This window comes from Struthio camelus, chromosome 3 (genome assembly GCF_040807025.1).
Source record: "Struthio camelus isolate bStrCam1 chromosome 3, bStrCam1.hap1, whole genome shotgun sequence".
Taxonomy (NCBI): Eukaryota; Metazoa; Chordata; class Aves; order Struthioniformes; family Struthionidae; genus Struthio; species Struthio camelus.
Window position 1 is genome coordinate 104,794,305 of NC_090944.1, and position 24,222 is coordinate 104,818,526.

The following is a 24,222-nucleotide window of genomic DNA, read 5'->3' on the forward strand; positions in this document are numbered from 1 at the left end:
TGATGGCTTCTGACCTCTACCAAACCCCGAGGAAAGGAAAAGCACTGGACTGAAGGAGCTCAGATTAAAGAGTGGCAGGGGTGCTGGCTGCCCACAAAAGTAGCAATTGAGAGCAAGAAGCAGAATCACGCTAGGCAACCACTACATCCCACAGCATTGCTAGGCCATAAGCCACAGGTCTCCCAGACAAATATTCTGAGTGATTGAGGTCTGGGCTCTGGAGAGAGGAACGCAGATGGACAGGGCACAGTCCTCACTCTTGGAAGTGGAGAAAACCAACAAAACAAAAGGAGCAAGGGAGACCCTTATTATCCCCTTTCATGTCTTGCAAGACATCATATGAAAGAGCTCCCCTTGTCCCTTAGAGCTGATAGGTTTTTTCTCTCTGATGCTGGCCAGGGAGCATTAGTGCAGATGAACTCCCTTCCAGCAGCTGGAGAGAACTGGGTTTCAGGACTTTAAACTGGATCACTTGGGACTGAATGAAAGCTTTCCCCCTCCATCAGTGGAGGAAATGAGGCATCAGCTATTTCAGGAAGCCAAGCAACGCAAGAGGCAGATCATACCTTCAGGAGATTTTAGTCAAATGCTATTGTCCCAGTATATTAATCAGAAGTGGAGAAGGAGCCATGGACACTGGGGGCGTCTTTAGGGACCTTGTACCTCTGCAATGCCCCTGATGTGGAGTTCAGATGGGCTGTCCCTTAGAGGGAAGAATCCTGCTTAGCTCAACTGCCCGAGCATGGGCTAGTAAACCCCAATCCACAGTAAGCTCTACTCTGTGCAGGGAGATAAGATATACCTGGAGCAGCTTCGAGTTGCAACAAGGCTATTACAGCTCCCACTTGGCCAGTGGAGGTTCATCTGGAGTGGAGTAAACTTCCCTTTTGGGTCAAGCTTCCTGCCTTCATCCATCCTTGGGCATTTCTCTGCCTGTTCCACCTTTCAGCTTCTCTGACCACTACTTTAATGATGGAAGTCGAGTAGCTGCAAGGCTGTCCAAGCTGACAAAATTCAACCACCTTTCCCCTGAGCAGTGATGCTGTTGCCACATTTCACCCACTCCGCAGCTAATGGGCTGCATGTGCTAAAAGGCCTCAGGACATGAGATGGCAATTTCAGAGCTGTCTGGACTGGCAGGGGCTGGGGTGTGGGCAGAGGACCTGCGGTTTATGGTGGAGAAGGCTGATATGTGTGACTCTTCCCATAATCCAAAAAGCTTGAGCTGGGAGGAAGTTAAGCAATTGAATAAAATACCAAAATAAATAGTTAAGGAAGAAGAGGCTGAGAAGCAATCCTGGGCTTATGGCTGAGGCGACTCTCATCCCAGCATTCACAGAGGGAAGCCAATGTGCAATGGCTGCCCCACTTCCCGCCCTACCCCACCCCACCCCACCCCATCCCATCGCATCCCTTAGCCCCACAGAGAGACCTTCCTGTTTGCAGCTCAGATCTGCCTTCACAGTTTCTCCACCCAGCAAGAGGCGCTGAGCGAGAAGGAGGCTTTCAGAGGCCAACGCTGCAGCCGGATCCAGCCAGGACTTTTCCACCTCTCAGCGTGGTCCACGTGATGGGTCCAGTCCTCATCCATCTTCTTTGGGCTAGAGGGTGGGAAGCACAGAGAGGTGGAGAAAGGAAGGCAGCGCTGGCCAAAGCAAATCGCACACAGGGCACTTAAACACATGACAGCCTGGAAGATGCAGATGTGCAGAAGCACATGTGGTGCGAGGCAAGACACTCTGGCCACCAGCACGCGGGGCAGCTGCTGCCCCACGTCAAGGCCGGCGGCTTGTTACTGCAGGACGCTGCAGCTGGAGTGGGGCAGCCCCAGCCTGCAGGAGGGCCTGGAGAGCCAAAGGGGAGCACTGTGGCATACGTCCACCAGGTAGTGGACTCTGCAGTAAGGAGGGTATACTGTTCCGGTAGAAATTTGTGCTTTAATATATTTCTGTTTGTTTGTTTAAAACAAGTCCCCACTTCCCTGAGGAAGCCCTGTCCAACGTTCTCAAGGAGACATGGGGGCGGTTTTTCCTCCTTCATTTGCTCTTTACATTTCTTCATTCCTATTTTTTGTCTTTCATTGCTTCTTTTCTGTGTGTTTCTGTTTCCTTCCTTCCTTCTCCTCTTTCACTCTCTCTCTCTCACACACACATGCTTTTTGTTTTTGTCTTTATTTTTTAATTTTTTTTGTTTTAGACATTATGACTTTCTCAAGGAGTCCTCCAGCTCTGAACCAGATCCCTTTGTGTGATCATGCCTATCAGTCTTTGGTAACATATGGACACTTTGGTGTGCCAGTGAGGAGGGGAGGAAGAGGAGCAGAGGTGGCTGAGTAGGAAAGGAGCAGGAATGTCTTGGTCCAAAGACAGGAGCGCTTGCTTGCCATCATCTGAGCAGCACGTAAAGGAAGAAAGTCAATGGGCCACAAAGACAAGGGCTGTGCAGGACTGGGACTCCACTTCCTGGAAGAGCAACCGCTACCAGCCAAAAAGAGAGGGAAAGAGAGGAGATTACTGATGGGATAGATCCAGATGTATCAAACAAGTCAATGGACGTTAGTGGCATATCCTCTCCTCCCACCCCAAATCATGAGGCACATTCCAGATCTAATGAAATATCTTTCCCCCCTTCCCTGGAGATTTTCAAGGCTTCCCAAAATTATATTATTTCCAGCTCAGGAGAAAATGTTAAATCTTAGTTACTTTTGCAAATCAACCCTCTCTTCTTCCCCAGAAGACTGACCCTGAATCAAAAAAATGATCTGTTGGTATTTCGGTTAGAGTTTGGCCAATCTAGCTTAAAACAGACCTTGAAAACCTTGAACTCCACCTAGGATTTTAAAAATTTTAGGCTGTTCTGACTATTTTGAGGTTTTGTTTCCCCTTTCTGTGTTGAAGACCACCGGACAGCTAAGGGGAATGGGAGAAAATGAAGCTGAAGGAACCATAAGCAAACTATCTGACTCTGATGAATCAGGCAGGGGAATTATCTCCTCAGGGAAGACATGGAGCATGGTCTCATGGATGCCTACAGCTTAGCCAAAGCACCCACTATGAGGATTAGGGGAAGAGGTGATAGCCAGCTCAGGCAGCCTGCTGTGTGATCCCAGCATGTGTGACACTCTGCCTGGCTGTACCTCTCTGCTTGGAGGGAAATGGGAAGAAGCTCAGCTCTCCCTATCTCCAGGCCCCAAGATGCAGCATTTCGCTGCTGGAGAAGAACTAACTTAATGCTGCAGCGGCCCTTAAGGCCTGAAGATCTCTCTCTTTCCAAAGCTCTCATGTCTAGGGTTTTTGCAAAACAAGATACTGCAGAAGCCTTTAGCTACCTGTGATGTATGTCAGGGATGACACCCCCAACCCCAAGATACTAAGGCACAGTTCAGCAAGCTGGCATCTGGCAGCACAGTCCCTAAAAGATCTGGTTGTTCTTCTAAGCTCTTGCTGAATCACAACTATAAAGCCCAAGTTCAAGGGCCTGGCAGTCCCTCTGCTGACTGAGAGAGAGTCAGACCATCTTGCTGGGTCCCATCCATTCATGAACGTGGTTCAAAATCAGCTGAACATCCCTAGCACGTGCATTCATCTGTGCACTCACACTGACTCTTTTTCCTCTGAGGTAAGTACACTCTCACCCTTATTTGGGCCAACTGGCTTCCTTGGACAATCCCCCTTTTTCAGAGTGACGTCATCGATGGCAATGTCCCCCTCATAACTTGTGCCACGGACACCTTCGAAGATGATCTGCAAGCAGAGTGACAGAACATGGAGTGAGGCTGAGGCTGCAGAGGAACCTCTCCCTTCTGGGGGAATGGCCTTACCGCAGGGCCCTGCAGAGACGAGTTGGGCACACACCAGCTGTCATCAAGTCCCAGCAGCCCTGGAGGGAAAGTCCCTCTTTATCGCAGCCTTAGCCATTCCTCAGGAGGGTTCGAGCACTAGTAGCTGAATTTTACAGCAGTCTTTATTCCCAACCTCCCTCTTCTCTCGTGGGGCAATGCCTCCTCTCGCAGACTCCAAAGCACTTCCCTGAAAGAAAGCTAATGCTGCTCATGGCTGCCCCACCACAGCGTTCCCCCACCAAACAACGCTCTTCATCACCACAAAGGCTCCTTCTACCCACTGCTTCCCAGCAGAAAGTCAAGGAGCTTGGTGCAACCCATTAGGCCAAGCTGGGGAGCAACATGCATCCACAGCCCATGGGTTGACAGGAAGGGGAGCCAGAGCCTTAATATCTGCCTGAGACCCCCACAAGGCCACTGCCATCTCAGGACACCATGTTCTTCAATACCTGAGGTGGCTGTCAGGCTGGTTTGCTGGAGGGGCCTGTTCCTGGGCTGATTGCTGGGTCAGCCCCTGACCTCCCACCCTCGCTCCACATTGGGAAGAGCAGGGAGAGTTGCCCCACTGTTCTCTGAGCTGGACCGTTGCGGCTGTGTCAGCTTCAGCTCCCTCAGTGGTCCCCATGGTCCCCTGCCTCTGCTGGCAGCCCGGGGACCGCTCAGTCACTGCCTGCTGCGGTGATGTGGAAAGGCAGAAAGCAGCAGTCTCATCCCGTCCCAGGATTATAATGGGATATAATTCATGCTGTCAAGTGCGCTATCCATCCCTATCATCCAGCACACCCTCAAACACGGGCCCTCTCTCTTCCGGTCATGGCAAACCCATTCCCAGTCATGACTCTCTTCCCATTAACCATTCTTCCCCATCTTATTCTTAGCACTGGCAAACCCATACCCACCTACCCGTGTAGATCTCCCCCCAGGAATACCTAATACTTGCTCAAACCGCAGTGAACACTGAAAAAGATAAACCACTGCACAGCCTGCATGGGTCACCCTGAAACAACAAAGCAGTATGCCTGGGGTGGATAGGGAAAAGCACCGGCCAGCCAGAGTGTCTGTGCACATCCGCAAGTGAATGATTCCTCCCTATTTCTTCAGTACTCATACGACCTGGAGATCTGAGCCCCACAGCTTACAGGACCAACTTCTGTGCTTTTAAGTTAACGCTGAGCATCTGTGGAGTAACAAATGAGCATACAGAGCTCTGCTTTCATTAAGTATTCTGCACTAATAAAACAGCCCATACTGAACAGCACTTGCAGGAGTAACTAAGCTCTTATTTATTATTTTGTAGTACTAAAAATTGTGCTGGGTGTTTTGCCACAGTGCCACAACTTGCCAGCCTGTGCAGGCCCAGCTCCCACAAGCAGCTGTGCAACAAGAAAGTAGCGTGTTGAGCAAGAGTATCAGCCATAAAACCTCGACTAACCCTGGTACTCATAAACTACCCTACAAGCAGATACAGGCTGCCCCGTGCATATTCACAAGCAGCCCTACAGTCGTAAGCCAGAGGGCTAGCGAGGGTGGGCTGATGTAGCACACACTGTAAGAAAGCTCTAGCACTCAGAATCACCTTACACCAGCAGGCCGGCATGCCGGGGCCAGCATCCTTCAGCTGTTCAAGAACAAGAGACCTCTTGCACAGACCTGGTGCTTAGGAGCTCTGCAACAAGCATTTTCCAGATCAGCAGTAATCAGAAAATGTGCAATACCAAACCAGTGCATGCGCATAACAGAGTTGGATGATTTCAGAGACAAGTGGATTTGATTTTCATGCTTCCACTAAGTTCCTGCCAGTGAACTTCCCAGGCAATCACTGTCTGGTGCCTGGGGGAGAGCTCCCACATGCCCTTCCCGTGCCTGATCAGCCCCTGTGCCACAGAGGCAGATGTACTGGGAAAACACTCAGAGGCCATGGCACACACACAGAGTAGATGGCAGTGGCCTCCTTGGCTGTGGACCTCATTTACCTGGAAAGGCCCTGGCGGGTTGATGGGAACGTGCGCTTGTTGCCACATGTTCCCCCGGTTCCCACTGAGTGACCAGACCTGCGTGTCGATGGCCCTCTTGTTTCGCACTCGAACCAGTAGATTCAAGGAGCCTGTAAGAGAGAAACCAGGCGCTGGCATCACAGGACAAGCAGGTAAGCCAGCCTGCTGTGCTGACACCCAGTGTAGCTCTGGGGCCCAGCCTCGGGCCACCGTCACATTCACATGCTCCCACAAGACCGGGGCAGCCTGCAGAGCCCCAGTGCCACGGTATCCTCTGGAAGGAGCCAGCTTTCTCCTGGGCCGACACAAACGTGTCACTTGCAATGTTTCATCCGCTTGGGCTACCCAAGTGAGGATATAGTCCTAGATGAAGACAGAGAGGATGGGATGAGGAGGAAGTACTCCGTAGAATGGCTGGTGTGGCCCCATGCAAGAAGCAGGTGACAAAAATGCTGGCTGCAAGGCACCTCTGGAAGTGACCAGTCCAACCTCCTCTTTGGAGCTGTCTCCAGCTCTGGATTAGAGTAGCATGGTTTTGCCTGGCTAAGTCTTGAAAACCCTCTCAGGACAACAGCTTTCCCTAATGTCCAATATGCACCTCCTAAGCTGCCATTTGTGGCCGCTGCCCCGTTATATCATCTAATACTACTGAGAAGAGTTTGGCTCTGTTACCTTTGTAATTGCCCTTCAGATAGTTGGAATCCATGGGCTGATAGCAGCCTCCTCTTTGTCAAACAGAGTAAACGCAGTTCCTTCAACCTCTCTTCCCCAGGACTTTCCCCAGGTATCAGGTGCCACCCTGATATCCTTCTGCTGGACCCTTACCAGTTTCCCTCTTGAAATAGGGAGCCCAGGACTCACAGTTCCCCTCTCCCAGTTCACCACAAGTACATGTATACTCTGTAGCCTAATGTCTTCTCCTTGCCCCTGGCCCTGGCCATTAGCAGCAGAAATACGAACTGTGTCCTCAGTTGCTACTTGCCCTGCATGCAGGCCTTGGAGCGAGCGGCAGTTCTTTGCTAGCGCTCGGCAGTATTCCCTATACCACGCCGCCTTTCCCTCCCAGCCCACATGTTTTCAGAGTGACACAGGCACTCTCTGAATTAGCACTGAATTCAAGTTCCTTCGATCAAAACAATTCCTGAAAGGCTGTATCTGCCATTCAAGCAAAAGGCAAAGCCAACAAACCTCAAAGCATTTCCATTTTTCACTTGGAAAAAAGTGTCACAACCCCACTACGCTCCACCCACAAATGAAACTATCTCAGTTTGTCTTCCAACAGTATATCTTTTTAGCAATCCCCCCAATTGACTTTTCTTTTCTTTTTTTGTTTCAGTGAAAATATATTTTTAAACATTCACTCCAGGTTGAACTGAAACACTTTTTTTTTCTTTTCTTTTTTCAGTTCAGCTTGTGAACTGAAAAAAAACAACTACAACTCTACTCACACTGTTGCTCATCAGTGTTTCTGGTCTTCACACACAGAAGTACTACATCTCAGAGCAGAGAGGCTATAATAACCCTTACTTATATGCCCATAGTCAGATTGCGCTTAGGATACTGCATTTCAGTCTGGGAATTCCCTTCGGAGAGGCAGCAGAGAGAGGTTATGGAACGAGACTGAATAGTCCTTTGTTATATAACCTCCTATATGTTACCTTGAAATTCTTCATTCTTGGCACATCAGCCTTAGGGTCATTGTGTGAGGGATACGGACCTGGGAGTACCCCTGCTGAGTGGCTGGCTATCAGAAAAGCGAGAGAGAAATCACAGGGTATTCAGAGATGTATAACAAAGATGATGAAATGTTTACATTCTGAATGGCTGACTTACAAGAAAAGATTAAAAGAATGAAATATATGTATAATTTAGTGAACTGAGAAAAAAAAAATGGAACGGTTATTGCCTGGAAATATTTTCAAAAGCATTAGCACTAAGAGAAAGAGTCTGTTAGGGTGTCTCAGAAAACTAGATGAAGGCCTGACTGAATGGGAAGAGGGTGAGACTGTGAGACCGAAAGGGAAGAAGTGTTTCGCTGAGTTGTCTGAACATCACCTGGGATGCAGTCAGGCTGGGGAAGGAGACAGCACAGCCTACTGCTAATTCTTATTAGCCAAACCTGAATAAGAGAAAGTGGGAAAATATCCTTCTGCCTGGAAATAGCTCTTTCAAGTGCCTTTCCCCAGAGGTGCCCAGCATCCCACCCTGGATGCACAACGTAACCCAAGATGAGCAGCGACACAGCTTGTTTCTCTCTCTTGAGGTCAGCAGCCACTGCACGACTCCAGAGCTAGTAAGGTCAGTGGTTGAAAGCGAACGAAGAATTACCATGAAGCTGCCAGCAAGCAAGGATTAAAAGAAATCATCTGCTATTCCAATCTCATTCAGAGACTGCAGCTAGGATCCGCTGGATGAGAGCTTGGCTAAGCAGCCAGTGCTAAGACAAATCAGGCGGCAAATGAACTTTGGTGCCCTAGGAAAAAAGGGAAGGCAAAATATAAAGGGACCCAGACAAGCATCTGGAATGCAAATTAGTGCCCCCTAAGCATTGGCTGTGAACGCCTGGCCTAAACCCAAACCAAGCCTGAGCATATCCTGGCTGACAGCTTCGTGTCCTTGCAGCAACAGGAGCTAAAGTTTCAACGTTTTGGCCCCCAAATCCTCTAATAAAACTATACTGTGTATAAGCTGATGTTCTTCAGATGGTTTGCAATTAGCAGAGAAGTAACCTCATCTCCCCGCAGTGTGCAATGCTTCACCATCACTGTCTACACATGGAAAACTGAAGGTCAGGACAGCTGTGCAACGTACCCCTGGCAGCCTTGCAAATCAGTCAGAGCTGCAAAGGAAGGTCAGATCTGCTGCTGGTAGCCCTACTTGCAAACCCTGCTAGCTTACAAAGCCTCCCCGAGGCTGGGAAAGAACCACAAAACCTCCCTTCACCACTAATGCTCTGTAACTGGGAATGTGCTTCTGGGAGGCATGGCAGAGACTTGCTTAGGCCTTCTAATTTATTCTCCTCTTCCATGTGTTGGTCTGTCACACTCTGCCAGTCAAGTTCAAGGGCATGTGTCCTGTGATGGAGGTGCTTGGAAATCAACCTTCAGATCTGAGCTCCAGTCAGAGCCCTATAATATGGCAATCCTATGCAACAGAAAACCCTGAGTCATCTTTCTCATTGCTCAGAGCCTCTTAATCTCTGTTTTTCAGTCTGGCCCTAAAAGAAAGCTGTGTGATGGAAAAAGTGCTGCAGGACTTTGTGCTTTCCAAGGGAAAGCTTTGGGTTCAGCCCACTGCCCTAAAGTCGAACCTTGCTCCAGGTTCCCACTTAGAGTCATCAAAGTCCACAGGCACAAGGCAGAAGAAGTCTCTGACTAAAATGGAAAGAGAAGCTTGCATAGATATTGGTGGTACGAGGGGACTGTGAGGACATGTGAGTTGGTGTCCATAGCTCTTGACTTCGGGTGAACCCACAACTGCCCACACCCACCTCTGTGCAACCTGGTGACACTTTTCTCATGCCTCATTAACTATCCTCACTGCCCGTGTAGCTTTCAACACATCACACAAGTTCAGACCAAACCAGCCACTCGATGCTTGTAACATCCCAGAGATGCCTCCTAGAGGTTACATACCCAAATGCCACTTTGCAGGAGGTGGCCAATGCACATGCCACTGATGTGTGGGAAGTAAGGCCCTTATTCCTCACGGTGACACTGACTTGCCATAAGATCCTCAGAAATTGCTTTTACCCTCTGGGCTTTACTTGCCTCATCTGCTGACATGATATGATGATGATGATGAAGAAGATAACATTCACTAGCTTTGAGAGGAACTCAGAAACATACCAAACACTTTACGAGTGCTCTGAGACCTTAGAAAGAAGATGCTAGGGAACAGGAGTGCCCGAACTCTTTTGCCTTTCGGGAGAAACCAGAGAAAAAACAAACTGAGACCTGCTCTCCAGCATCATGCTTTCATCAGTGGAGATGCAAAAGACTCATCTGGATTATTTTTGGGTGAGAGCTGTCACAGCCACCCCTTCAGCTTGTTTTTATACTGCAGTCATGCCCAGTTTCCTATATCAGAATCCACAACCAGCTGGCCAGTTTTGTTACCTGTCTCTGAAGTCATCCTCCCTTCCCCATCTCCTCCATCAGATGTTTCTGGCATTTCCTAAGGGCACCTGGTAGTGACGCACATACAAGGACAGGCCATCTATCTGGTGCTAAATCTCTCCAGCTGGTCAGAGACAGAAGAACACAATGAAAATCCCAGGACACCAGAAAGTCTGTTGGTATCTCTCCACAAACAAGGCAACCTCAACATTTGCCTTATAATCTGTATTATTCCTTCTTCCCAATCAAAAGGGAGAATAAAGGCCAGTGATGAGTGATGAGGAAGCCATTACAGTGAGCAGCAGCCATACCTTCTGCTGGCTCCCTTTAAGACCAAAGCTGGCATTTCAGGAAAGCGGCGCTCACACAAAAGAGCACCAGCTGGGCTGCAAAATAGAGTAGCCCAAGGGATGCCTTTAAATGCTACTGTCTTGCAACACAAAAAGGTCTTCCCTCAGTTTCCATGGGATGGGGACTTCACTGCCACACTGCAAATCCACACTGGACCACAGAGCAGATTCAGAAGCGCCGGCACATGCAGCACCAAGAGGGAGGCAGGGTCTATGAGGCCAGGACTCGAGCACAGTCTGTGTGGGATGGCAGAGAAGGCAGAGGCTTCCGTGAGAATTTTCTGCGGTGCATCTGGGAGGGTGAAGTATGCGTAGCTTGACACACAGCTCAATATTTGAAGTATGCGTGGAGGGAAAATAGAACAGCTAGGAAGTGAAGGGAGGAAAATACTGTGAGCTGGGAGACGGAGGTTTGTGCCCTGCATTGCACGGCTCTGTGGGCTCTCTGTGGGCCGGATCAGGAAGTCAGTCAGGACCCACAGCCGGGGTCCTGCTAGCTGGCCTAGCTGTAGGCTCACATGCAGCACACAGGCTGACCTCACTGCAGCTCCCCAACAGCCTTCTTGTAGTATTCCTGCCCCAGGACAGGCGGTCAAACGAAATCAGCTATCCGCAAGAAGTTTTGGCTGCAGCCACAGTTCAGGCTTGGCACCCAGCTGAAATCAGCCAGACAGGGGTATTCCCCTGAAGCCTCCACGGAAACTCCCAGGGCATTTCAACTGTAGGCAAGATAAACTGAGGTGAAAAGAAGAAACAGAATCAGGGTAGGAGGTGTCCAGTGGATTGAAAGTGATACACAGTGTGGAGATGACTCAGAGTCACTGGCAGAGTCACTTGTACACCAAATGTGAGGCCTAAAACCAGGCGAGGGAGAAAAGAGTCCTTACCTTCCTAACAGGGGCTTTCAGCACTTCCTTAAGTGTGGTTTATTGTAACTGATCATAAACCAAAAGCCCAAAGCTTAGTGTAGGCAAATCCCAGGAGCAAAATAAAGTTCCCAGAAGGAATCCATTACTGTCCATAATCCCCAGAACAAATACAGGACTCTTTTTCTCTCCTTTAAATGGATGTTAATGAAAAGCAATCAGCACCAAGCTGGTGTTCTCAGTTACGATGCTGTGGTGGGAAGTTACTGCTCTGAGAGCTAGGAAACAGAGACTGCACAGACCCTTTCCTGCAGCCACTTCCTCCGTGATTTCAAAGCAGGAGGGTTCAGACAGCTCATACGAGGAAACCAAGTCTTGGTCAGGGTTTGGAAAGCACAATTATCCCAGCTCTACTTGTGAGGCATCACCTTCAGACTCAGAGAGGCACTGAGCATGGTCAATGCTGTGTTACAGGCCTGCTAATTGCTACGGTATTCTCTTTTAGCTTCATTATGGTGGGAGACTGTGGTGAAAAGGATCAACAGAATCAGTGCCTCCAATTCCCTGCTGTAGCAAGGCCTTTCTGAGGATAAAAACATCAATGTGGTAAGTTTTAACTGGCAACGTTTCCCCTACAGCAAACCTGTAAAATTGCTTACTTGTATCTGGCTAGAGGGAATTTTCCTGGATTTTACTGTGGATTTAAAAAATCAAAGAAACAAACACATTTCCACCCTGACCTCCTAAACCAACATCAAATGAGGACGGGCTTGAAGCAATATCCCCTGACAGGGCAAAGCCAATTGCACAGGTTGATCTATGATCCATGACTATCCAGCCTGCTCGCTGTACATATGAATGCTGGGATGGAGGGACGGGACCAGCAGAGAAGCAACAACACAACGCTTTTAAGAGGCAAGGTGAACATGTGATGGGCAACCTGAGGGGGATATATTTGGGGGGGAGGGTACCTGGGGACTGCAGGCAGTGGCATAAATTCAATTGTATGGTCATGTGATGAGGAATGTGAGTGCTAATGGGAGGAAGGAAGGCAAACCGCAGCTATAGCTCCTTCTCTCCAGAATATCCACACCTGCCTCTGCGCATGGAGAGCAGACAGCGATGTGTAGGAGCAGACTATATGCTTAAGCTCCTTTGCTCATTTGATCCATGACCTAATTAGAGAAAGTGTGGGCACAGAAAGACGGATGACCAGAGACATCCATCTTTGATGGATGGTTCTACAGAACAAAAACCTGCTACCCCTTTTCATGGGAAATTCCCTCAGAGGTTGTTTGCAATCAGTAACAGGCTTTCTTATGCATGGACAACAGGTTTAAGGAATTTAAAAAAGGAAAATAAAATCTCTACACTCTGTAATGTTAAACCAATGCTATGTCAGAAAAGCAAAGGCCCATCTAATAGGCAGCCAGAACACAGCAGAGGGAGAGTATGGAGTCTGGTATTCCAGGACTGTGGAACAAGGATAAGGTCTGTGATGTCTCAGGCGTTTCTCCAACTTCACTTCAGAGTCGTTATGCTATCTCATTTTATCACAGTCCTTTCGTGTACTTTTTACAGGAGACTAGAGGACAGTACGTACTGAATGTCCTTCCCTACAGGCCAGACGAGGTGTCTGACTCCTGGCTCTAACCCCAGCTGTGTTTTCACAACCCCTGAACATGGCCTTGGATAACAGCTCTGCTCCTGTGTGCCAGCCCATCATGCTGCCGTGCTGCATGATGCCTGCCCGCATCAAATGCAGGAGTCATTACAGCGACTCAGAGTGGATCTGATGAGCTGGGCTGCAACATCAGTGGGATCAGACTGGGAGCAGGTTCCCTCTGCCTATCCCCCACTGAGCCGGAGGCCTGGCTGCCGTCAGTCTGGATGCTCAGCCTATTAGTTTCCCAGTCCCCAGCCTCTCCATCCTTCCTGGAGACCTGCTGCCATCCATAGGCAGAGAGAGACAAGGAGGGAGGCTGGTGCCTGCCATTCTCTCTCCTGGACACTTGCTTATTAACAGCCCAGCAATGTGGAAAACAAACTGTATCTTGAGCTGAGTGAGTCTTCAAATGCCTGTGTTGGAGCATGTATCCTTCTCCCTCGGCCAACCCGGCAGGAAGCACATGTACCCAGCCAGTGGGGACAAGGCAGCATGGTGCTCCGTCACAGGATGGACATCCCCATGCAGAGGCATGCAGAGCCCGCCTTGCTACGAATCCTTCCATAGGAGCATTTGCAGCACCTCATCAGAGGGCACTGTCTGGATGCACAGAAGCTCCCATTTGCTCTGTGTCCTCTGGGCCACGGAAATTCACACTAATACTTCAGCTCCTTCAACACCTGCTCAATAAGCAGTATGTATGATATTTTACCTCTGTCTGTCCATACATCCATCTCTCTACATAGAGATTCTCATGGGATTGCTCGCTCTTTAAGATATACCATCAGTGTAGAAAGGGAAGCATTTGCATTATAAGCAAAACCATAAATTTATCAGAAATGTCTCCTATTGCTTTACAGCCCAGACCTCCCTCTACAGCTTGTCTTTATCCAGACAAGCTAACGATGTGCATCCTTAGAAACTTCTTTTGCTCTCGAGTCGAAGAAAGAAAGAGACGTAGCTGTGGAAAGAAGTCAGCCTTGACATTTCTCTAGAGATTGAGAACAACGTGTACCACCCCATGTTTGGGGCTTACCTTTTGCTCTTAGGGAATTCTTCAGCAAAAATCCTGAGTACATAGAAACAGGCAGGATGAAGCCTATTCTAGCATCATAGAGCCAGGAGGACAAATATCCCGGTCAAATGCAGCTATCCACCCAGCCCTAAGAAAGGAGTGGAGAAGACTTACAATCTTTTCACAGCCACTGCTTCTAGCTATACTGCCACAGAGTTCATCCTAGTCTTTTGGCAGCTCTCTGAGCAGACCTGTAACAACACAATCTATGTAAAGGTGGAGCTGGAAGAAACCAGAACCTTCCCAGAGAGCAGTGTTACTTTCCCTGCTGAGTTTGAATAGGGAAACTAGACAGCTGGATCAAATCCTTGTTTTTGTTTGTTTAAAGTAAACTCCCCTTCGGTGAAACTCTGTTGGGAAGGAGGATATACTAAGGGTACAAAGTGATCAGGAAAGGCTAGCTGTGGTAGAGAAATAAAGCATTTGATTTCGACACAGTAAGGGGGAAAGGGTGATAAAGGTAAAGTTCAGAGCTAGTAGCTTAGCAGGGCCACAGTTGTGGATGAAGCCAGCACCGCCTCTCATTCAAACCTAGCCAGGGCAAAGGGAGCCCATGTACTCAGCGCTGAAATAAAGGCTGCTGCTGCTGTTGTTTCTCTCTGCAGCTCCCAATAAACAGGCTGGCCCACACCAGCAGGAGTTCACCCACAAAGGCATTCAGTCCCTTAAGGCAAGGTAGGCAGCTGCGTGAGGCAGCAAAACAGCCCTGGCCTTGCCACTTCTTTGGCCTTTATCATGGCCGCTAATCCTCCAGAACATGGTACCATGTCTCCTTTGATTAAATGAACACCTGTGGAAGACTGCTTGGCACCACTTCTGGTGGACATATGGGGCTGGGGAACAAAAAGCATATGGAAGGCAGCCAAGAAGCTCCTTCTCTCCTACCGTTGCCATACCCAATGGCCCCCAGAAGTGCAGGGTACTGCCTTAGTGAGGAGAGGCTGGCCAGAGGGAAAATGCGAGTAGGAGGAACCTAGCAAGAAAGAGACCATGCACAGGTAACTTTTCCCACTCGTTCTGCAGACTCAAGAAGCAGAGCAAACCACCGTTCCTATGAGGTCTGCCTGCTCCTTCTTCACCCTCTGTTTGGTGACATGCCTAGGTGCCTCCAGGCAAACGCTCTCTCTCCTCTCAGCTTCCATAATTCACCCTTTCATCTTTGCCACCAGAGACAGCTAGGTAACTTTGCTCAACTCATGTTCTCAGCTCTCAGACTGAGAGCACACACTGCTCACAGAGGAAGGAGCCTCCTACAGCCCCCAAAATACAAGTGGGGCTTGGGGGTAGGTGTCCTAACAAAAGCCCTGCAGAAGCAGACGTATATAGGATGAGGAAGGCTACGCACATCTCTCTTCAGTCCCTATCAACAACCTCTTTCCCTGTTGTCACCCTGTGGTTTCTCAATCCCAGAAGCCAAGCACAGGGCAGCTGCACGGCCACAGGGTTTGGAGCAGATGTGCTGTTTTAGTGCAATGCCAAAGTAGGCAAGACAGCAGGAATGAGCAGCTGAGATCACCTATTCTTCCTACTGAACTGAAGACACTGCTCCAAACCTGCTCTCTGGCCTCCTCCTCTGCCTGACCAAAGGAGCCTGTGAGATGTCAGTGTTTTAGGCCCGGAAAATAGGGAGGCCAGCAGCCTCTTGGTTCATTTCAAGAAGGCTGTTAAAGCAGGTTCTGTTCCCAGCTTTGAGGCAGGATGGGTTATAGTAAGAGACTCCATTCCCATTTCATGTCTGGCTGCACTTTCCCCAGGAAAATTCCAGGTGACATGCTGTGGCAGGAGACTCCTGGCCTGGAACTGCAAACTCCAGCAGTTCAGATGTTGGGATGCCTGTCAGATCCATGCAGAACTCCGTTTGGGACAGGCAGTCACCCCTGGAAACCATAGTGAAGACTGATTCCTGCTGAGTGCTTTTGGATTTTCTGGGAAGCATTTCAATATATGTTACACAATTATGCCTTGGTGAAGTTCAAGAATGGGTTGAGGCTGTTGCATGAGTAGTGCAAAATAGTGGTGCCCCCCTTTGAGCCAGTCAGAGCATCCAGTGGGTTCTCTGGAGGCGCACCTGGAACAATCAACACCAGTCTCCACTTGTACAACTACGGCACTGGGCACTCGTGAAACAGCTAATGTTCCATGGAGAGAACAGAAGAGTCACCTGGGAGTACTAGGATGTGCACTTAGAGCTCCCATTTCCTCTTAAGTGTCTGTTAAGTTTTGCATCTAGCAATTCCAGGATCTGAATAATTGATGCAACACCTGATGTCTCAGGAGACGATGAGGTTGCAGTATATCATTACAGCTACTCAACCCTACGCAATACTTCTGCTGCTGTGAGCCAAGTCTGAATAGAAAGACTCTTTACTAACTGCGCAGAGGAAAAGGAATCACAGCCGCTTCCTACAGGACAACTGCCGTGGTGACTCACATCAGCTGAGCAGGACCACAGATGATCTTTAGGGATTCAGGACATCTGGAAAGGAATCTGTGTCAGCAATCTGTGCCCACTGACATCCTTCCCAATAAATTCTGCAGCAGGAATGTGGTAAAATCACAGCTTGTAAAGAGCAGAAGAAGAATTTTGAAGAAAGCAATTTTTCAGTGGCTATCTGCACTGGGAACTCAATTCAGAGAGAAGTAATTTAAGTGGGGAGCAGGGAAAGGCAGGGATTAGTGCACCTAGATTTAAGATAATTAACAGAACGTCTGCCTCAATATAAAGACATCGTGGGATAAACACAACATACAGCCAATCCACAGCTGAATCTCTCTCCCTGTTCTCTGCGTAGTTTTCCCCTTTATATGCCAAGCTCTTTGGGTTGGGAACAATTCAGTCCCATGTCTGCAAATTGTGTTAAGCATGCTGTTTGGCAACTGAACATCCAGTCAGGGTGTGTCAGACACATACTACTTACTGGGCTCTAGCAAGAGCAACTGAAGGCAGCTCTCTGCCCTGTGTTACGTGGGAATTTTGATTACACGATCTATTGGTCCCTTCCCGTCTTAAAAATCTCTAGATCTATGGCTCCAATCCAAAGCTCACTGAAGTCTTTAGAAAAACAATGACTTCAATGGCGTTCAGTTCAGAGCTGCTGTAATCAAACCTACAGAGCCTGAATAACACCGTACAAATATGTTGTTATCTTGCCAGGTATTTATAATCCTGCTCATGAGTATGGTATTTGAGTAACTTCCAAAAAAACCCAAACCACAGTCTATCTGAAGGGTCCACACCATAGTCCACAGCAAGCTGCTGGATATCTGCACCAAACATTTATCAAATATGCATCTATCAATGGACAAATCAGTAAAGCCAAGAACCCATCTGAACAAATGGGAAAAGAAGAGGTTAACAAAGACTGAATAAATTTTGTTATTACAGATTGTTCACTAAGCTCTAACTGCAACTTGTTTTCAAGACTCTAGAGGGAAGTGAATCACTCTCATTAGAAAAATCAGCCTCCCCTCAATCAGTCCAGTGATGTAATCTCTAGAGTATAGAACAGTTGTTCTGGAGACAATGGCATGGATTTAATAATCTATGTATTTAGACATCAGGAAAACTTTATACCAATCAGCAAAATGCAGCTACCTCCACGGTAGGGACTGACACCTGTGTAATTGCATGCAGTAGCATGGTGCCATATTCTTAACCCAACAGAATGCATTTATCCATGAGGTTTGGGGAGGGGAGCAAGGGAGCTAAGATGTTGAATTTTACAAAAAGCACCCCTTCAAGGTCCAGATCATTTTTATTTTGACATTGCTGGTACCTACCAACCTGTGTGACCTGACAGCTCTCAGTACTCTCACTTGTTATAAACAAGACACAGCCACACGACACCCCCTGCTCACACTGGCTCCTCCTGCGATCATCTACCACGACCTCTCAGACACACCTTTGCACCCGTTGCATTATTTGAGTTGAAGAAATAAAGAAGCATTTCAGCTTGTCAGGTCATCCAGATCTGCATTTCCTACTCAGCAGGAGGGGGTCAGTGGTGACACCAGTATAAGTGAACTGCTAATGACCCAATTCCTGCCACTGAACAACTCAGAGCTTTCTTGTATGCTGTGGCAAGTGGTCTTATCAGAGCTCATTGTTTTTAGGGACTCAGACCTAAAATCCCTCTTAATCAATCTCCAGCGTTGCCTCTCACAATAGTTTACAATTTCCTTGGAAGCTTCCTGTCTTGTTTATACATAGATCAGATCCTACTTAGTTGGCGTGATCAGATAAGGTCCCTGTCAGTGCTGAGCTGGAACAGCAGCACCTTTAATTCTCCAGGAGTTTCAGAGAAGCTAGACTTATACCAGAAAATTAGTCTATTCCCTGACTTCTGGGAGAGGAAGCACCCAAAGTGAGACTGTGGCACTGCCAGAGCAGAAAGGAAGCTCAAACTATAAAACTGTAAGTCAAGAGTAGGGTCTTCCGACATTGTGTTGAACCACAGCCCAGCTCTTGCGGCCCAGGACCTGCCAGTGTTACTACAGGGAGCAGCTGAACATTCCCAACTTGGGAGATACCACAGGGCTAGGAAGGCTCTTTTGCCTTCTCAGTCCTCTCTGGGGCCATACCTCATTCTGAGCCTGGGCGTGGACTTGGCAAGACAGTGACCAGACCAGCTCAATTGAAAAGACAGCAAAAATAGTTTGGAAAGGGGATACCAGTGAGCTCGCTAATCAGAAGGAAACTACAAATTCCTATTTGGGTGTATCCTACATCACTATTTGGATGTAGGTACCCCCATAACCGAGTAAGTTCTTTTTCCCAAATGTTTTTCCCATGAGCACAGTTAATGGCTCACAAGATAGGAAGCTATTGAGTTAGTGATCACTGTACCATGGAGACCACAATGGCAACACAAAAAGTCAAATTCACTGTGCCTGAAATTTCCTACTCCCTCTAAGCAACTTTCCTCCTGAGGACCAACACTGAAAGCAACTCTTTCTGCAAGGTGCACGTGAGCATCCCGCAACGGGCAGGAGGCTGTTCGGATCATAACCTGGCTGCCACTGTGATAAGAGAGATGACAGAGAGACGGCAGGGAATGGTGGCAGGAACCCTCCGTCATGGGCATGGCAGCAAGCTGTCTGTTCAAACCACGTCCCTTCCAAGCAGCCTCCAGGAAGCAAGGAAGAGGAATCTGATGGCTGAAGCAAGGACTCTTGAGATGTTCCCCAGCTGTGACTCTAACACACCAGGAAACTTGACAAAGAGATTTTTTTGGACTTGGTAATTGGTGACTGCCTCCCATGGCTAACCTTCTCTCCCGAAGGAGAAAGGTGAGAAACAAGCAACTCCTCACTTGATATATCTGTGCCTGCCACAGGCACCCTGGTTCTTGAATGCTTGGTGGAAAGTAGATTTCTCCCCCTCCCTTCCCACTAATTTTCGTGTTTGGGTTGGCAGGGTCATAGGGCAATGTGAACGCTCACTCCCAAGGGGGCTGGGAGAACGAAAATCAATGACCAAATAACTCCAGAAGAATGGGAATTGCCTCCAGGGAGCTCCCCTTCACCCAGCTCTCTCATCAGCTGCAAGATATTCAACATTACCCAGCTCTGCTAGTCGCTGAATATTTTATACCATGGCTACAAATGCTCCATTTGTATTCTGTTTCTCTCTTTCGTCATATCTATTATAAACGAGCAGTGCCTGGGAACTCTCCCAGGGAAGATTTGCCTGGATGGCTATGGATATTTTATAGTCAAATTGTGAGAGTAAACCAGCTTTCAAGTTCTGTAGAGAGAGGGAAAAAAAAAGGTAATAAAAGAGTTATTAAAAAAATAAATAAATGTCGGGTTTTTATAAGGCTTCTTTTCATAGTGACAGAGAGACAGATGGCTCCATGATGGAGATGGAGCTGCTAGGAGAGGCTTGGGCTAGGAGATGTCCTATTGCTGGCACTGTCTGCCAACAGGAGCAATCTGATGCAGTTTCACTATGTGCTATGGCTGGCACAACAAGGCTAGCATCGAGCTTGGTAGGACTAGGTTGACGTGAGGTGAGCCAGGAGCTAGGACTGTGTCTGCAGGCATCAGGGACAGACGGCGATATGGGAATGAATATAAACGTGGCCCAGGGTTGTAGTCACCCCATTTTTGCTATTGTATTGTCACATATGTGAAATAGCTAGGAGGCCAGGGTCTGTCTCCTCATTTGGCAGGAGAGATCCTAGCATGGAGGCCAGTATCTGAGGCAGACTCTCTCTTCTCCAAATGGGTTCTAAAGGGGTGACAATGAGCTGAGAAACTTGCTTTGCCCTCAGCCAGGCTACCAGTTCTCCAGAGGACTCCAAGAGGACTTCAGCCACCAAGGACATCAAGCTTGGCACCATCCAAGTAGGCTGAAGCTTTATGGCTAGATTCCACAACCTTCACACAAGCAAAGCCAGTCAGAGGGTAAGGAACATGCGCAAGAAATGCAGACTGATCCATTAGACCCATTGTTGGAAAGGAGCATGTCCCAAATGCAGATTGGTTTGTGCATGTGTAGAGGTGAAGACAGCTAGGTTGGAGAGCTGCCAGAGGAAGGAATCCTCCAGGAAATGATCAGACCCCCAAAATGTGGGAGACCTGGTGGTAATGGGACGCTGGAGAGAGGTGGTGGGACACTGCAGCCTTTAGAGAACACAGTCTGCCTAAGGGTGGCAGTACGGAAAAAGACCAAGAAGCGCAGAAGCTAATAAATAGCATAGCAGGAATGATGAAAACTAGGCAACTTTAGGATTTCCAAACCCTAGTTTCTTTTCCTCAAAAGGTCTCAGCTTCACCCTGATGCCCTAATATATCAAAGAGAAGCCAGAATGATTAGAGACTGTCATCATGACTGGCTCTATAAGAAACTCCAGAGAAGAGAGCAAATACAAGGGACTGAATTTCAATTTGTGTGCATATATTATGGGTTTATAAGACCAAGCCACATCTTCAACAAGCCAAGAGAAAAGAACTCCTTCTCATTTGTTTCTCTCTTATTCTCTGATTCTGCTTCATCAGTCTAATTTTTAAATAATTTATTTGCTCTCAGCTGAGCAGCATCTACCCTGGGAAATCATCACACAACATAACATTAAATAATCTATCTATCTACTTCACACAAATTTAACAGCCCCTTTGTGCAATACGAGGGGAAACAGGGAACGGGCAGGGGCACCACAGATCAACAGGGAGAAATCAACAGATATGAAAGGTGCCTGAAGCTGGGGAATGGAAAAAGGCACTTAGTGGCTTTTCCAGGTCTTCGGAGTCACTATATCTTTTGCGCTGGGCAATTTGTAGGTGGAGCAAATGAATAAGAATTAAAATGCTAGGAGCCAAAAGTCGGTAATCAATTTATTCCTGAGCACCAAGTCTCTGGACAAACCACCACATGAGAGCTATCAAACAAAACTCTCTTCCCAGAGCGAGCAAAAGTTAAGAGGGGCTTTTTACTTTCCCAGTGAAATGTGCTTGGGAACAGGAGAGACACAGCTGTATGTCTAAAGGAAACGGAGCAAGCAGTGGCCTCCTCCCCCTCATCTTCTTTCCTTGTCAGTCTGCCGCGTCCCTTTCCTCCCTTGGCCTGTGCCACCCTTCATTGCAAGGACAAAGAATGAAATCCTTTTCAGAGATATCAGAAGAAGACATGCAGAGCTCACTGACTACAGTGGAAAACTGCAGGGAACAAGGGAATTTGCCAGGCAGCATCAAAGGCCAGACTCTGTCAGCTAAGCAAGTCCAACAGGCCCAGGAAAACCTGGTGTGGACTGGGACTGATGGGCATCTACCTAAACAACCTGCCACCACCAGCATGAAGACAGCGCAGAGCAGCCCATCCGCAGGGGAAATGCAGGTGCACAGAAACGCCACTGACCTAGTTGGACTCTGAGTGCAGAAGGCAAATGTGAGTCCTCAGTGCAAAGACAGATACAGAGACCTGCTCAGTGAACCACAGTCCAACCCTTGCCTCCTTCACAGAATCACAGAATGGCCAAGGTTGGAAGGAACCTCTGGAGATCATCTAGTCCAACCTCCCTGCTCAAGCAGGGTCCTCTAGAGCACATTGCACAGGATTGAGTCCAAACGGGTTTTGAATATCTCCAGGGAAGGAGACTCCACTACCTCTCTGGGCAACCTCTTCCAGTGCTCTGTCACCCTCACAGGAAAGAAGTTTTTCCTCAGGCTCAAACGGAACTGCCTGTGTTTCAGTTTGTGCCCGTTGTCTGGGCACCACGGAGAAGAGTCTGGCCCCATCCTCTGACACACCCCCTTCAGATACTTGTACACATTGATGAGATTCCCCTTTCAGTCTTCTCTTCTCCAGGTCCCTCTGAATGGCAGCACAGCCTTCTGGAGTGTCAGCCACTCCCCCCAGTTTAGTATCATCAGCAAACTTGCTGAGGGTGCACTCTGTGCCTTCATCCAGGTCATCGACGAATAAGTTGAACAAGACTGGGCCCAGCACTGCCCCCTGGGGGACACCGTTAGCTACAGACACCTCCAATTAGACTCTGCGCCACTGACCACAACCCTCTGAGCTCTGCCATCCAGCCAGTTCTCAGTCCACCTCACTCTCCGCTCATCCACACAGCCAGGGTTTGAGTCTGGTCCTCACTGAGACAGGAAGATCCTAGATTTTGGAAATTAACCTCTCTGCTTGGCCACACCCGTGCACAAGGATGGGATGACTAGTGTCCAGAACCTGGTCCATCCCAATGACATCAGTGGTGCCAAGACAGAGAGCTATTAATTAACCCTCTTCATTGAAGGGCAGACACATTTCTGCCTGGGCCCTGATTTTTCAGTCAGGCTGCAGTCCAGCAGGTGATTAATAACCCAGCATGCTGTGGGAAGAATGCATCTATTATTCAAATTAATGAAATTATAATCAAGAGGTGATGAATTAGCAACTGCTCCTTGACTGGCTATGGAAACTCATTAGTGTGCCAGGCACTTTTGTGGTGCTCACTGCACACGTAGGCTTGCTGCTAAGAGGAAGGAGTCAGGCAGAGCAGATCGCCCCCTCAGCACAGCTTTGTCCTGGACCGTGCACCCTGCCCACCTCAAAATGGTTGCAGCCACCACAGCACACACCGGTCCCGCAAAACCCCTCTGCCTCCATGTCCTCTCTGATGGACATTCCTTTCAGCTTATGCTCCACTACCTGGATCAAGGCAGCCATGCCCATGAGTGAGGGATATATGGGAAACACAGATACAATACTCTTCTTGTTGAGGGCGGGAAGCCTTATGCTAGAGGAGGCACAAGTCGGAGGGGACGGGGTTGCTAACTGATTGCAAGATACAGGCCTGAGAACAGGCTCACAACCTTGACACTGTTGGCATGGAGGTAAGGGGACAAATATTTGAAGACAACAGCCCACCTGGTGCTATGAGTGCTGCAGTTGGACTCCCACCCACCCGAATCGCAGGCAGTGGTCATGGCTGGCAGAAGTGAGGCTGGAGGTCTTCCCCTCTAGCCAGCACTACACTGGGATTACCCCCCTCTGAGGCCAGCACTGCCCTTCCCCAGAGAGTACTCACCAATGTGCTTCCCATACATGTGGTAGTAGAAGGAGACACAATAATACTTGGCAGTAATGTTGTAGAGGGGGCTGATCAGCCGGGCTTTGTCTCCTGTCACCCGGGGCCGAGATGCCTCAATGAACATGTAATAACCTGCAGAACGAGAAGGAGAGGTGGAGAAGGGCAGTACATATGTGATCTCTCTCCTTGCAACTGATGGGATGCTAGAGGCTGGGAAACACACCTCCTCTAAGAGATGTGGCCTTGTTCTCATCTGTTCTGCACCGGAGCACAACCCCAGCCAGAAACACTCACAGAATCTCCTTAGGTGCCTCACCTGCCTCTGAAGTATTTAGGAGAGAGCAGGAGAGACGGCTGTCAGCAGATCCAGTGTGAGTGCACGCAGCAGAAGAGTCCCTGAACATAAGTGCACACGTGTCTGGGTGCAAAATGAACCTTTCTCCTGCAGCACGAGGAGCCCCAGAGCTGATTGCTCTGTGCAAGAAGGGAACCAGAACGTGAAAAGAACTAGAAAGAGGACAGTGAAACCAATCTAGCCTAATTCATCTGCTTCAAGCAGAGGGAGAGAGGATCCAGCATATCTGGCCTAAACAGTATTGTTATCTGAAGAAAACAACACCAAAGTAGTTGTTAACAACCTAGGGAGGAACAGATTAGCTATTTAATTTGTTGGCATCGTTTTCAATGCTTGATCAGGCTGGAGTACTGAACAATAATAGGAAAAGCCATTTCCTTAGCTGGCCACTGGATGTTTCCCATTTGTTCTGAATTCAGAGCCTTGT

The 24,222-nt window shown here is 48.4% G+C and overlaps 1 protein-coding gene across 4 annotated transcripts in view; it reads right to left on the minus strand.

The window, feature by feature from the left end:
• Positions 1–1,919: 1,919 nt before the first annotated feature.
• The window catches only part of MDGA1 (MAM domain containing glycosylphosphatidylinositol anchor 1), a 150,528-nt gene continuing 128,225 nt past the window's right edge, over positions 1,920–24,222 (minus strand). For all 4 annotated transcript variants that reach the window (XM_068939538.1, XM_068939539.1, XM_068939541.1 and 1 more), the window contains exons 14-17: positions 23,438–23,572; positions 5,815–5,945; positions 3,635–3,743; positions 1,920–2,477 (exon numbers count right to left, since the gene is read on the minus strand). In XM_068939538.1, coding sequence (XP_068795639.1) covers positions 2,386–2,477; positions 3,635–3,743; positions 5,815–5,945; positions 23,438–23,572 — 467 coding nt within the window. In that variant the 3' untranslated portion in view covers positions 1,920–2,385. The remainder of the gene's footprint in view (positions 2,478–3,634; positions 3,744–5,814; positions 5,946–23,437; positions 23,573–24,222) is intronic.